This window comes from Rhododendron vialii, chromosome 11a (genome assembly GCF_030253575.1).
Source record: "Rhododendron vialii isolate Sample 1 chromosome 11a, ASM3025357v1".
Classification (NCBI taxonomy): domain Eukaryota; kingdom Viridiplantae; phylum Streptophyta; class Magnoliopsida; order Ericales; family Ericaceae; genus Rhododendron; species Rhododendron vialii.
The window spans coordinates 1,429,988-1,442,954 of record NC_080567.1 but is presented as its reverse complement, the minus strand read 5'-3'; the positions used below and the strand labels follow the sequence as shown (position 1 = coordinate 1,442,954).

General features: G+C 41.1%; 2 protein-coding genes and 1 non-coding gene across 3 annotated transcripts; 2 read left to right on the top strand and 1 right to left on the bottom strand.

Annotated features, from left to right (window-relative positions):
• Positions 1-1,220: 1,220 nt before the first annotated feature.
• Positions 1,221-2,281, bottom strand: LOC131308499 (uncharacterized). The gene is made up of 2 exons (XM_058335444.1): positions 2,146-2,281; positions 1,221-1,993 (listed from the first exon to the last, which is right to left on the bottom strand). The coding sequence occupies exons 1-2, from the start codon at positions 2,279-2,281 to the stop codon at positions 1,221-1,223; spliced, it is 909 nt and encodes a 302-aa protein (XP_058191427.1).
• LOC131309013 (small nucleolar RNA R71) lies at positions 1,780-1,886 on the top strand. Its single transcript, XR_009194686.1, has one exon. It is a non-coding gene; the product is annotated as a small nucleolar RNA R71 (small nucleolar RNA).
• A 5,595-nt stretch (positions 2,282-7,876) lies between the features above and the next one.
• On the top strand, positions 7,877-9,349 carry LOC131308498 (uncharacterized). The gene has a single exon (XM_058335443.1). It carries the CDS (start codon positions 7,877-7,879, stop codon positions 9,347-9,349), a length of 1,473 nt encoding a protein of 490 aa, XP_058191426.1.
• The last annotated feature ends 3,618 nt before the right edge of the window (positions 9,350-12,967 follow it).

Below are 12,967 nucleotides of genomic sequence, written 5' to 3'. Positions count from 1 at the left end.
TATATATATAGAAGTACATATGGAACTATGTAATCTTCTAAGATTTCCAAGTATCAGAAAAAAAATATAAGGTCAAGATTTCCTAATAAACTAATCTAACAAGCACATGTTCCTATTACACTATTATATAAAAGTACTTTAGTACACATATCTATATATAACAATATCTTTAGAAAATCTAGGGCAATAGATTTATAAGGTACATATGCATATTTTTTTTTAAAAAATAATCACATGGGAGATCTAGTAAGTGATTATTTAATAAAATCCTAGTACTTGTTGGTAGACTAACCTTATTATCCAAGGGGTAAAGTTTACCCTAGCATGTATTGACCAATGGTTTTAAGGAGGTGTCCTTTAAGCAAGCTTATATAAATCTATGAAGTACATAAGTCTATATATAATCTTATATATGTACTTCAATAAATCTAGAATGGTACCTTAGGTGGATAATCTAGGTTTCCTATTGTCCAATGGATAAAAGTTTCCCTAACTTTTATTGTCCAACGGGTAAAGGTTAAAAGATAGGGTTAGGAGAAAGTAACTAGATGAATTGGTAGTTAGGTTTCCTCAACTAATTGGCTAGAAGCTAACTATACTTGCCAAGTAGGGCTTTTAATCAAAAAATGAATTTTAAATGGCTAAAATCTAATTATGACGGATTATCGGAATTAAAAAGAAATATTAAAAGCAATATTATGAACTTAAAAAGAAATGACGAAATTTAAATGAAATTTTTATTCATTAAAAATTAGAGTCGTTACAAGTGGTACAGGTGTGTTTGGAGGGGATCCTTCCTTACTTTGTGAACTCTCCTCCCCAAAATCATTGGGATCGAAGGGAGCCAAATGCTCTTTCAGCTTCTCTTTCTCTGGTCAAGTTTTGACCTCTCTCTTATTGCGCAATGTCATGACTACCTTTGCGTCAACAGGGGCGGTTTCATGAACCCCAAATTGTCCTTTAGGGGGTTGGATAGGCTGACTGGGCAACCTACCTTCTTCCCTACGACTCAGTGCATTGGCTATTTGACCCACTTGGGTCTCTAACCTCGCGATGGACTGTGTGTTGGTATGCACCTGTTGTTGGGTGTCATTTAGTCTGTCAAGTGCTTGGAGCACCTTTTCCTCAAAGGATGGATTCCTCGAGGGCTAGGAACGTGGTTGTTGGTGATTCTGTGAGCGATAGACCGCAGGATTGAACAAAGTATTAAAGGGCTGAGGCTACTGAGCAGAGGAGCTGCCCTGCTCTTGTGATTTCCATGAGAAGTTGGGGTGTTTGCTCCATCCTAGGTTGTAAGTACTAGAATATGGATCATTACCTGGTTGGGAGAAACCTCGTGCATTAGAGTACCCTTGTGCAGTGTTAACTTGCTCCTCCACAAAAATGGGGAATTGTGGGGCTGCAGGACAATCAGTAATGAAATGGGCCAGACTAGCACATAAAGAACATGCCCCCTGATAAGGTGGAGGCTGTGGGGTGGCATGTCCCATGCAAAGAAGCTTTTCAACCTTTTCAGTCAATATTTCTACTTTAGAATGGAGGTCATGAGATGGTTTAATCTCGTTCATACCTCGTGGCTTATCAGAACCAGCAGTGATTGACTTACCTCTCCTCTCAAAAGAAACATTTTGTAGGGACCCTTTGCTCATAGTTTCGAACAACTGCCAGGCATCCTCTTCATTCTTAACCATCACAGAGCCTCCACATGAGGCATCAACCATCACATGATGTGGTAGAAGCAGCCCAGAATAAAAACTTTGTACTAATTGCCACTCAGGTATGTCATGGTGCGGACACTTAAGAATGAGATCCCCATATCTCTCCCAAGCCTCATCGAACTGTTCATTCTCAGCTTGTTGAAAAGTGGTAATCTCCTGTCGAAGTCTGAGTGTTTTTCCTCTGGGGAAGAATTTCTTAAAAAATGCCACACTCATTTGCGCCCAAGATGTTATAGAATTGCCTGGCAAAGTACTAAGCCAATGTTTGGCATTCCCTATTAAATGAATTGAAACGAAATCAATCTCAATGCATCCATCGAAAAATTACAAATTAAAAGCGTGGAACTGAGGGCTTCAAATTCAGTGATGTGTTGATATGGATTCTCTTGAGATTGCCCTTGAAACTTAGGTAGCATTTGGAGTGTACCGTGCTTAATCTTATAGTTGTTAGCCGTGATCGTGGGTAGTCGTACACATGATGGCGTAGTGTACGCTGTGGGGGCGAAGTGTGAGTTGAGAGGGAGGGGATCAGGTACAACTAAGTCCCTCTGCTCATCAGCCATTGTGACTAAATTGGTCTTTTTGTGAACTCTGCGTCTCCTTTCTAAGTCCAAATTAACAAGAATGAGTTCAGGTTCCTAAGACCGACGACCAAGCATGCAAGTTCAATACCCCACAAGTGAAAAAAATGAGGTACCTCCAGACACAGACACTAATTCGCAAAAAAGAAGAACAAAACTCACAGTGGGTCAACAAAATTGCTTTATATCACAGTGCCGCTGCTCCACAATAATTTTCGCTCGTTTTGTCACCTCGTAACTGTAGCTAAAAGTACCAGAACTAACAAACAAAATTAAAATAAATAACAATGAACTAAACTAAAAACTAATTGAATTAATGCAACCATGCAAACTGTCCCCGGCAACGGCGCCAAAATTTGACCGAGTCGTTCCGTGTCAAAAATAAATTTATAAAAGCTTGGAGTTAACTATTACTCCGTAGAATAGTGGTTAAGACCGAGTGTCGATCCGCAGGGACAGATTGGCTAAGTTACTATAATTCAATCAACTTCTAGATTAATTTGAAAAAGTAAAGATTGATTGGTTGATTTGTTTTGAAGAGCTAATTAAACTAAAGAGCAATTTAATTAAAAGATTTAGAAATGATGGAGGGAAATATCTAGGGTTTCGAATCCACCCCTACCGCATAACAACAATATGCCTGAGCTAGGTTTATTTATTTGAATCAAAAGAGATTATCGCTAGGGCTTGCAAACCCTAACGATAATCATCAAGAAAATAATCGGGTTGTTAAAAGGCATAAACTATCCCATAGCACGGATCATCTCTCAGTAGCACGGTCTGGCCACCTAATGGCACGATCCGTCTTACGAGCATAATCTATCTCAGAACTTCAACCACAAACAGTGAAAACCATTGCAAAACTAGGTATTTGAAATCGTGAATACAAATACTCAATCGATAGGAAGAAGTAAAATCAATTCATTTAATTGCAATGAAAAGGGTTCTGAGTTTCACAATCGATCGGAAAAACAAACCAAAACCTATGCATAGACAAGGTTACTTGGCGCAGAGTTTCGTCGTCCCCCTAGACAAGAAGTTTAGCCGGCCATGGAAAAGTGACAACTTGATTTAGCCTCCATCCTTCAATACTCTTCCACCGTTGCCACGGTCGAAACTAAACTAATTTTTCGTTCCAAAAGCCGACTCCCCATTCAGTCGGTTTCCATTTGTTTTTAATAGGGTTTTACTGAACTAATCACATAAAGGCCCTTCAAACTTCGCTTAATAATTAGTTGACACTCTAACTTTGAGTAACTTCATATTTCGACCTCGCAGTTCTTTTAAATAACGTTTTTATCCAAAATCTTGGGTAATGAGCTCGAGCAACCTATAAACAAAATAAAAGCAAAATCAATATCAAGTAACAAATATAAATAACTAACAAATGTAATTTGGAGAGCCAAAATATCAATATTTCGGCACTCATCAATAGGTATGGCTTTGTCTTGTCCTAGAAGGGGTTGCTTGCAAGAAAGAACAAAATCGAAGGCTAGGATTGTGTTTAAAGTACACTAGAAATGGGTTGTCATGTAGTCATTAGGCTTGAGTGTGAAGTTGGCTATGAGATAGCTTGTGGGAGTGACCAAACACATGCACACGCTCACTCTCTCTCGGCCTCTCTCTCTCTCTCTCTCTCTCTCTCTCTCTCTCTCTCGTACTATGTGTGTAGGTATGTATATATGTACCTAGAGAAAATCTAGGAAAAGAGTGAGGGTTATGGGCTTTCAAGTGACAACTCAATGAAAATAAAATAGGTTTACTTCTTTTGGAAGCAATATGATGGGATTTGGTTTTGACTTGTCTAGTTAAATCTAGGTGTACTTCTTGGATTTTTTTTGGCAAGACTTATTTCTATTACCCAAAGGATAAAATTTTCTCTAGTAATTATTACCCAAAGGTTTAAAGAGGAAATAATGAGAAGGAATATTCTTGGAAGAAATATCCTTTTAAAAGTGACCTTTCAAGGGAGAGAAAGAGTAAAGCTAGGTTTGCTTCTATTGGAAGCAAAATGATGGCTTCCTTTGGTCCATGCTTTGTCTTGTCAAATCTATCTATTCATTGGCAATTTCCAATGTTTATTATCCAAGGGATAAAAATTTCTCTAACAATTATTATCCAATGGGTAAAGAAATAATAATGATAAGTAAGGCTTGAAAAGACTAGACATGAAGTGTAATAATTACCTCCCTAGGTCTAAAAGGTTCAACTACAGTTGGAGGGGTTCATAAGGCTCAAAGATGGTTAAAAAGGTTCATCTAAGGTTAGGAGAATGTAACTAGGTGAATTGGTAGTTAGGTTTCTCCAACTAATCGGTTGGAAGTTAATCCTACTTGCCATGTAGGATTTCTAGCCAAGAAATATAATTTTAGGATTTTATTCCATTTACTAAGAAAATATACAAGTGCTTCTACAAACATACTTGTCTTTAAAAAATGACTAGATTGTCCGGTGCAAAGAGATATAATTTTATAAGTATCAAATCTAATTATGACGGATTATTAAAGTTAAAAAGAAATTTTGGTGCAGTAGATAATCTCTGACTTGTCCCCTCCAGGATATAACAGCCCGATAATTTATCGTATGGTTCAAACCTACTCTGCACAAGTAGAAAAACCCAAAGCTCCACAAAAGAATACCCTTACACTTTGCCCAAAACTCTCACAAAGACGGAAGGGAGAATTGAGTATGAAAGGCTAAGTATTTTGGAGGGTCTTAGTCTTGCTATTGGTTTTCTTAGCTTTTATTGCTTCACTCAAGCAAGCCTTATATAGGCAAGAAAGAATCCATATCATATCTTTCCCATTAATGACCAAATCTACTTGGATATGGATAGATATCGAAAGATATGCTCTAGATTTGGATAGATACGAAAGATATGGATAGATACAAAAGATATGCTCCCGATTCTTTCTAGATTTGCTAGATATCTTCTTAGATTTTCTAGATTTGCTAGATCCTTCTTGATTCTTCTAGATATGTTTCTAGATATCCAAACAAACGCTAAGATAAGAGCATCTCACTCAGATATACATGTGACTTGTAAAAATCTAGCACCAAAGATGTATAAAAATTTAATATTAAAATAATAAATTTACAACAATTTTTAATTCCTGCTGCAAAAGGTGCTAATAACTGATTATAAGTATTTGTCATTCACACAAGCTATGAGTGTAAATCCCTAAGATAGAAACAGATCAGATGAGGTTTCGATAGCTATCCAACCACTGCCAGATAAACATAGCCCATCATCCTTTTATTCAAATAAAGAATAAGGTTCAACACACGGAAAGCCCTTGCCCCAGGGCTTGCATACCATCACAACTTCCGAGCCAAGATTGTTTCCAAAAACTCTTAATTAAAAGAAAATGGTTACATAATAATAATGCAGACCCCAAAGCAAAATCAAATAGGAGATCATATTGGTGGGAAAAGCAGGATCAATTACTAAATCCAAATCTCCCCATTCTACAAAAATGACCCAAATGCAAAGTTCAACAAACACGACAAAGAATAGGAGAGGAGTGAACATTTCAGAAGATAGAAGAATGAGAAAAAATAGTTGATTATTGTGCTTCTTATAAGTGCTTTTAGGCGGCAAACCTCGATATACTCCAGTGTTTTAACTTTCAACATGTAGCAGAAGACTTCAACAAACACAACCCCCCTTCTTAACTTGTCACACCATAATATCAAATGAGCTGTAATTGTAGTAACGGGAATACATAAAAAAGGTAAAAAGATGAGTACATGTTCGGCTCCGAAATGGCTCAAGGACTGAGCGGGCGTGCCAAGACTTGTCGCGTCTAACGTAAAGGACTGAGCGTCCCTTTTCTGACTTTTAGATCTGAGAGGGCGATAGTGCTGCAACCTAAGGGCTGGATTGCAGTGAAGGTTCGTGGTTTTGCCTCTTCGTGCGAGGACTTAATAATTTCCTAACCGTGTAGGAAAGAAAGTAACAACGTAGAATTACTTTACTATATCGTAATAATAAAGTAAGGGATGAAGAGAGATATGAATAACTTTATTATGTTCCGTAATAATAAAGTTGGGGTACAAGAGAGATAGAAACCCCGAATTACTTGGTGAAGTAATTGAGTGAGGGTGAGAAAATAGAGATAGTTGCTTCGCTGGGAAGGCTTTGGGTTTTAAGCGTTGAGCTTGATTGGGGTGGGAACCCTTTTTTCTTCTTGTCTTCTAGTATTTATAGGCCAAGGGTCTTCGATTTTCTGCATGTAAAGGGCTTGTTGTCCTCTTCTCATGGCGCCATGTGTCTTTTGCAACTTCCCCTTCATGAGATCATGGGGTAATAGGTAGTTATTGGAAGTTACAAAAGATCATGGGCAAATAGTGCACTGGTCCAGATCTGGGCCGAGTATCCTGCCTTCGCCACGAGCTGACATGTGTCCCGAGTAGCTTTCAAATCTTGCCAAGTGTCCCAAGTAACTACCCATTAACATATTTAGTGGGATCATGGGTAGTTATTGGAGGTAAATAACAATTACCCATGAGTTAATTCCAGATCATGGGCGGTTGAACAGTTAGTGGGCCATTTCCATTTCCTATTTCCATGGACGTCAGAGAATAATGGACCTATTTCTTCTCCTTCTTTTGTGGATGGCAAAAAACCCCCAGCCAAATGGCTGTCACTATGCAACAACTTCTTTCTTTCTTTCCACTTTTCATGGGCCACTTGGGTAATGGGCCATTTAATTAAATTAAATGGCCTACTAACATATTTAGCCCATATCAATATTTGGGCCAGCCGAATTCTTTTACAAATTGGCCCAAAACCTCCAAACTCGAGCCCGAACCAAACTAAAATTAATTGGGCCCAGTCAACATGGGTTTGGCCCATTAATTTTAACCCAATTCATCTTTATTTTTTGGCCCAATTTAATTAAATAGCCTCCCAACGCCTGTCCAGGACTGGGTGCCAAAAACGGGTGTAAACAATGCCCCCCCATGCCTTGATCTTGTTCAAGATCTAGGCTTGTAAATTAGGACAAAGTACAATTTTTGGCATAACCAAACGAGTCCTTATCGCTAGATTTGAAAAAATAATCAGGCTTTATTTAGCCTAAGAATTTTTCAAAAGTTCAAATATTTACACAAAAAGATAATCAGGCCATAATAAGCCTAACAACTTTTTGAGTTCCAAAGTATATCTCCTTAATTGAGTTTGGATCCTTCCATTTTGAATCTCAACAATTTCCGAGATAAACCACCCCTTAGGGAATCCTTCTGGTAGCAACAATTATCACCATTCTAGGCCTGAGGGACACGTGTCATCACCCCAGGCCGTGCATTGGCTGCCGTGCAGCTTTTCAAACCGTCAGGACTCTTTGCGTCAATCAAGAGTCCAACCCTTGAGTTGCTTCTTCAATCTCGATCAAAGAGATAGAGATAAAAAGGAAAAAACAACGGCATCAATTGTGTCGCCACCCACAAAGCTCCATTCTTTCTTTTCATTCTCTCTCTACATCTTCTCTGCTTTTTCTCCTCTTGCACGGACGAAGTCCAGAAAAAGCCCTAACCCGCCATTCTTTCACTCAAGTCTTTTGATCTACACCAGAGATGGCGACCCACAAAGCTAATGCTCCGCCTCCAAATCCCAACAGCCTCGCCATCCAAATCCGCAAAATCATTGACGAAGAGCACATAGCAATTACCAATGACGTCTTAGTCATTGCAAACGCTGATCGAGTTGGGTTGGGGCCCGCGTTTCAACTAGGGTTTCCCTCCCAACTTGCCCCGATATACCCATTGGCTGAGGAAGTCCTTCCTTTTGAATCTCCGTCCCTTGACTGGAATCGTTTCAGCTCTGATATTCCCAATCACCTTTGGCACAGACCTAACGCCAAATACATAGAGTGGCTTGATCGAATGCTTGAGGCCAAGGGTGATTTGTGGAAGCAAATAGGGATCCGAGACGCCATTCTGCTCAGTCGATCACTTATTGATATGGACAAAAATCTCTTCCTGACTGCTTCTCAATTCTGGTTAGTTACCACAAACTCATTCCATTTTAAGGTAGGCCTCATGAGCCCCACCCTTCAGAACTTGGCTTTCCTGACAGGCCTCCGTCCCCATGGGATAGAGGCCAATTACTTCCTGTCACAAAAAACTCCTTACTTTGAGTATAAAGAACCCTTGTCTTTTGCCCCTTTCATTAACCATTATGCCAAAAAGGGACCTGTTGAGGATAATGAACACGTGGCCTTCCTCCTGTATTGGTTAAACAAATTTATCTTCTGTGTTTCTGCGAATAGGGTCACCAAGGATTTCATAGACTTGGCCTGTGCCCTAGCTTCTGGGCAGAAGCTGGCATTAGGCCCCTTGGTTTTAGCCCATCTTTACCGTGGTATGAAGGAACTGATCAGCAACAAGTTTATCTTTGCTCCCGGACCCCTGTGGGTCATGACCCTATGGTTATGGTCTTATTTCCCTAAGCTTGGCCCACCTATGGTCAAAAAGTCAGAACACACCTGCTACGGCCTCCATTACACTGATGCTCGCGGCCCTAGATATGCTTTCGGGACCTACTTCAAATTCTTCTACCATGAACTCACTGGGATGGGGAAGAACTGGCTGCCCTTTGTCAGGGACACGGTGCCCTGGTGGCTAAAACAAGAAGCCTCAAATCCGGGTGATGACTTTGATGACCATTTCGAGATCTGGAGCAGCTTTCTGATTTCCAGGGACCTCATGTATGGCATGGCCTATACTCCTACCAATTACAAGTGTGGAGTTGAATACTATAATGCAGCCCAATTTGCTAGACAGTTCGGCCTTTGTCAACTCACTCCATTACCTCCATACCAGTCCTTGAATGAGGACTTCACTAATAGGCCAGTGGTTCAACCAAAGGACTTAGAAAGGGTCAGGAACACTCTCCCTGAGCTTAGGAAGGCCTTTGCCCTTCATCCCTATGCTGAACGCATTGACAAAGGAGCCAAATTTGATAGTTGGTGGGGAGGTTACACAAGAATGCATTTCGTCAAACCCTATCTGGATGTCTTAACCACACTTCTGCCTCAATCTGCTTGAGTTCCTGAGCCTGGCTTCACCATGGCCTTGCAACAGATCAGTCCTTCTCCATCCTTGACCATGAAAAGAAAAGGTAAGACCCACACCTTTGCTGTTGCGAATTTCTTGAATTCATTCAATATTTTTTGGGCTAATCTCTTCCTTGTCTCCAGGTTCAGAGAGTATTCCCGATGAGACCCCTGCTAAAACTGCCCCACTGAAGCCCAAAAGGACTAAGATGCTCGCACGCAAGCAGGCACCAGAGGTAAAACTTCTTTAGCATCCCTCCATTCCTTCCGTACATTACTTATGCCTTAAATCTCCTCACAAGCCTCTCAGACCACCGTGGCTGGTAGAACAAGGAGTAGTGCCAAAAACAGTTCTCCTGAGTCTGATCCTTTGGAGAAGGTTTGTACTCTTCTTGGCCTCACCCTTGGCCTCACCCTTGGCCTCATTGAAACCGTTTGCTAAATCCCCCTCCTCTTGACAGGCTACCTCCAAAATCAAGGAAGGGCAAGCTGATTCTGCTCCAACCAAGAAAAGGTTGAGGAAGAAAAAACCTACTCCAATTGACTCTGAAAATACCGTGTCTGCCACAGAAGGCAATCCCATCGTAAGGATGTATTGTGACATGTCCTCCTCAGCATTTATGGCCCCTTACTATCATCTAATCCCTCTTGTTTTTAACCCCAAGGAACTTGATGATTACTTTGAAGAAGAGACAGAGATAGAAGAGAAAGGGCTAGGTATGCCTCACCAGGAACCTGAACACGAAGCATCCTCCAGAACTCCAGAGAAGCCCAGCTCTCCGGCAACCAAACATATCCCCTCGACTGATCCTCCTGTTGAACCTGAACTTGTCATCGTAACAGAGGAAGAAGAAGAAGAAGATCTGGACACTTTGTTTCAGTCTGCTCAGGACTTGCTGAAGGCGGCCAATTCTGGTACCTCAGGCAGTGGTCTTGGATCAACTTCCCAATCTCAATTTACACCAGATGAAATTACTGAGGCCAAGACAGCTCTTAGGATGGCCCTTCTGCAGAACTTCAAGGCTATTGTCCATCCAGCTCGAGCCTCGAATATAAAGAAGGCCATGGAGGTGCTGGTGAAGTCCCAGGCCTTGGGTACGGAGGAGACCTCCCTTCAGTATTTCCAGAAAGAATTTCCCACCATGATCAAATCTCATGATTCTTCCACCCTCGAGCTTAACAACGTTAATGCCAAGTTGGCGGAATTGGACCTGGTTGATATGGAGCTTACCAAATTCAATTCTGAATGGAATCAGCTCAAGGAAGATATCAAGGTCAATGAAGCAAACATCACTGCCACCTCCGATGAAATTCAAGATCTCAAAACCCAATTGGCACTAGCTGAAGGCCGACTGGAAGACTTTCGGAAGGAATCCAAAATCCTGGCCCAACATCATGAAAAATTGAAGGCTGGATCAAAAAGCCAGAAAATGAAGCTGAATCTCCTGGTTGAAGAAGTTCCAGGCCTTCGTGGGCAGCGGGATACGCTTGAAGCTCGGCTTGCCAACCTTGACACCTTGTGGGCAAACCTCAAAAGCAGTCTTGAAGGCCTTCTGTAGGTCTTGACCTCAAAAACTTTCACTTTTGAACTTTGGTTTGTAATAATTAGTTAATCTGCTTCTTGCCTGGCCTGGAACTTTCCTTTAATTGGCCAAGGTAGTGGTTTGGTTTTGATGACAGGCGGCCTAAACTTAAGGCCTTTTTGAATTTTGCATAGTAAGTACTACGGCCTCCGTTCAGGCCTTGCCATGAAATTTCTTTATGGTTTGGTAGATTGAAGTTCTCCAAAGTCTCTCATCTCCCACATAGTAGGATAGTGATGCTTTAGGTACTTTCCATTTGTTAAATGCTTAAATAAACCACCATTTAGGTCCATAAGAAGATAAACATTACCTCTAAGGACTTGAGCAATCTGGTACGGTCCTTCCCAGGTTGGAGACCACTTGCCATATCTTGGATTCTTTTCCCCTAAGGGGAAGACTGCCTTCCAAACCAAGTCACCCTCAGTAAAGCTCTTTCTCCTTACACGTTTGTCATAAGATCTAGCGACTCTTCTTTTCTGAACCAACATGTGATCAAGGGCTGCAAGCCTAACCTCGTCCAAGTCCTCAAGCTCCATCAGCATGGCCTGAGTATAATCTGCAGGATTGAGGCCATTTTGATATGCTATTCTTGCTGACTTTACTGCTACTTCCATTGGTAGGACTGGATCATGCCCATATACCAACATATAAGGGGTTATATTAGTGGCTTCCTTCTTTGAGGTTCTGTAGGCCCATAAGGCCTCAGAAAGCAATTCGTGCCAGGCCCTTGGATTATCTTCCACCATTTTCTCGATAATGTTGACAAGAGTCCTGTTGGTGGATTCAGCTTGGCCATTTCCTTGTGCGTAATAAGGAGTAGAATTGGAGATAATAATAATTTGCTGTGCAGCAAAGTTAACCACTTGTTCCCCCATAAATATTGTACCCCTATCTGCAACCAAGTGTTCAGGCAGTCCAAACCTATGGATGATTCTTTCCTTGATCACTTTGATTACCTCTTGTTGATCCACAGACTTTAATGGTACGGCTTCTGCCCACTTGGTGAAACAATCCGTGGCTACCAAGATGTAAGTATGATTTCCTGAAGAGGGCGGATAAATTTTCCCAATTACGTCAAGGGCCCAACCTCTAAATGGCCAAGGTTTGACCACAGCATGATAATCAGCTGCAGGAACATGCTGAATTGGGCCATGGGCTTGGCAAGGCTGACATCCTTTAGAAAAATGAATACAATCCTCTAAGATGGTTGACCAATAGTATCCATACCTTCTGATTAGCCATCTCATCTTTATCCCTGATTGATGAGCACCACAGATTCCTTCGTGGACTTCACTCATGACCCTCATGGCCTCGGGGTGCCCTAAACACCTTAAAAGTAAATCATCCTCAAAGCTTTTCTTGTATAATTCATCGCCCATAAGAATGTAACTCATGGCTCTCCTCCTTACTTTCCTAGAAGTTCTGTGATGAGGCCTCTTTAGGAAGGAAATAATAGGTGTACGCCAATCGTTCTCTGGTTCATCATCTGATTCTTCACATGTGAAGTCAGAAGTAAATACCTCCAGTCCTAGACCTCTCCTTCTAACAGAAGGTAACAACCTCTTTTGGACTATGATGATCTTGTGGATTGTTTCTGGAGCTAGCTTCAGACCTGTGGAGGCCTGAGCCAAGCTGTTGGCTTCAATATTCATACTCCTTGCAACGTGTTTGACAGTTACATTATCAAAATCTTGAATTAATTGCACTGCTGCCATATAATAAGGAGCCAAGTCCTCACTATAGCATTTGAACGTTCCCGCCAAGTGATTGATTACAAGGTTTGAATCCCCAATAATTTCTCTGGCCTCTAGATCTCTTAGGATCTCAAGGCCTATAACAACTGCTTTGTATTCAGCTTGGTTATTTGTACATGGGAAATCAAATTGAAAGGACAATTCAGTCCTCAGGCTTTGAGGAGAAATAATAATTACTCCACAGCCCGAGGCTTGCTGAGTCCTTGATCCGTCAAAGAGCAGTGTCCAAGGAGTAAGTGATATCTCAAGGGCGTTCAGACTTAACTCGGACTC

What these genes read in the sequence shown, in the direction of transcription:
- LOC131308499 (XM_058335444.1), bottom strand. Translation starts at nt 2,281, where the DNA reads ATGGCTGATGAGCAGAGGGACTTAGTTGTACCTGATCCCCTCCCTCTC. An exon ending in CAACTATAAGATTAAGCACG is followed by an intron (nt 1,994 to 2,145) that starts GTACACTCCAAA and finishes TTCATTTAATAG; the next exon opens with GGAATGCCAAACATTGGCTT.
- LOC131308498 (XM_058335443.1), top strand. Translation starts at nt 7,877, where the DNA reads ATGGCGACCCACAAAGCTAATGCTCCGCCTCCAAATCCCAACAGCCTC.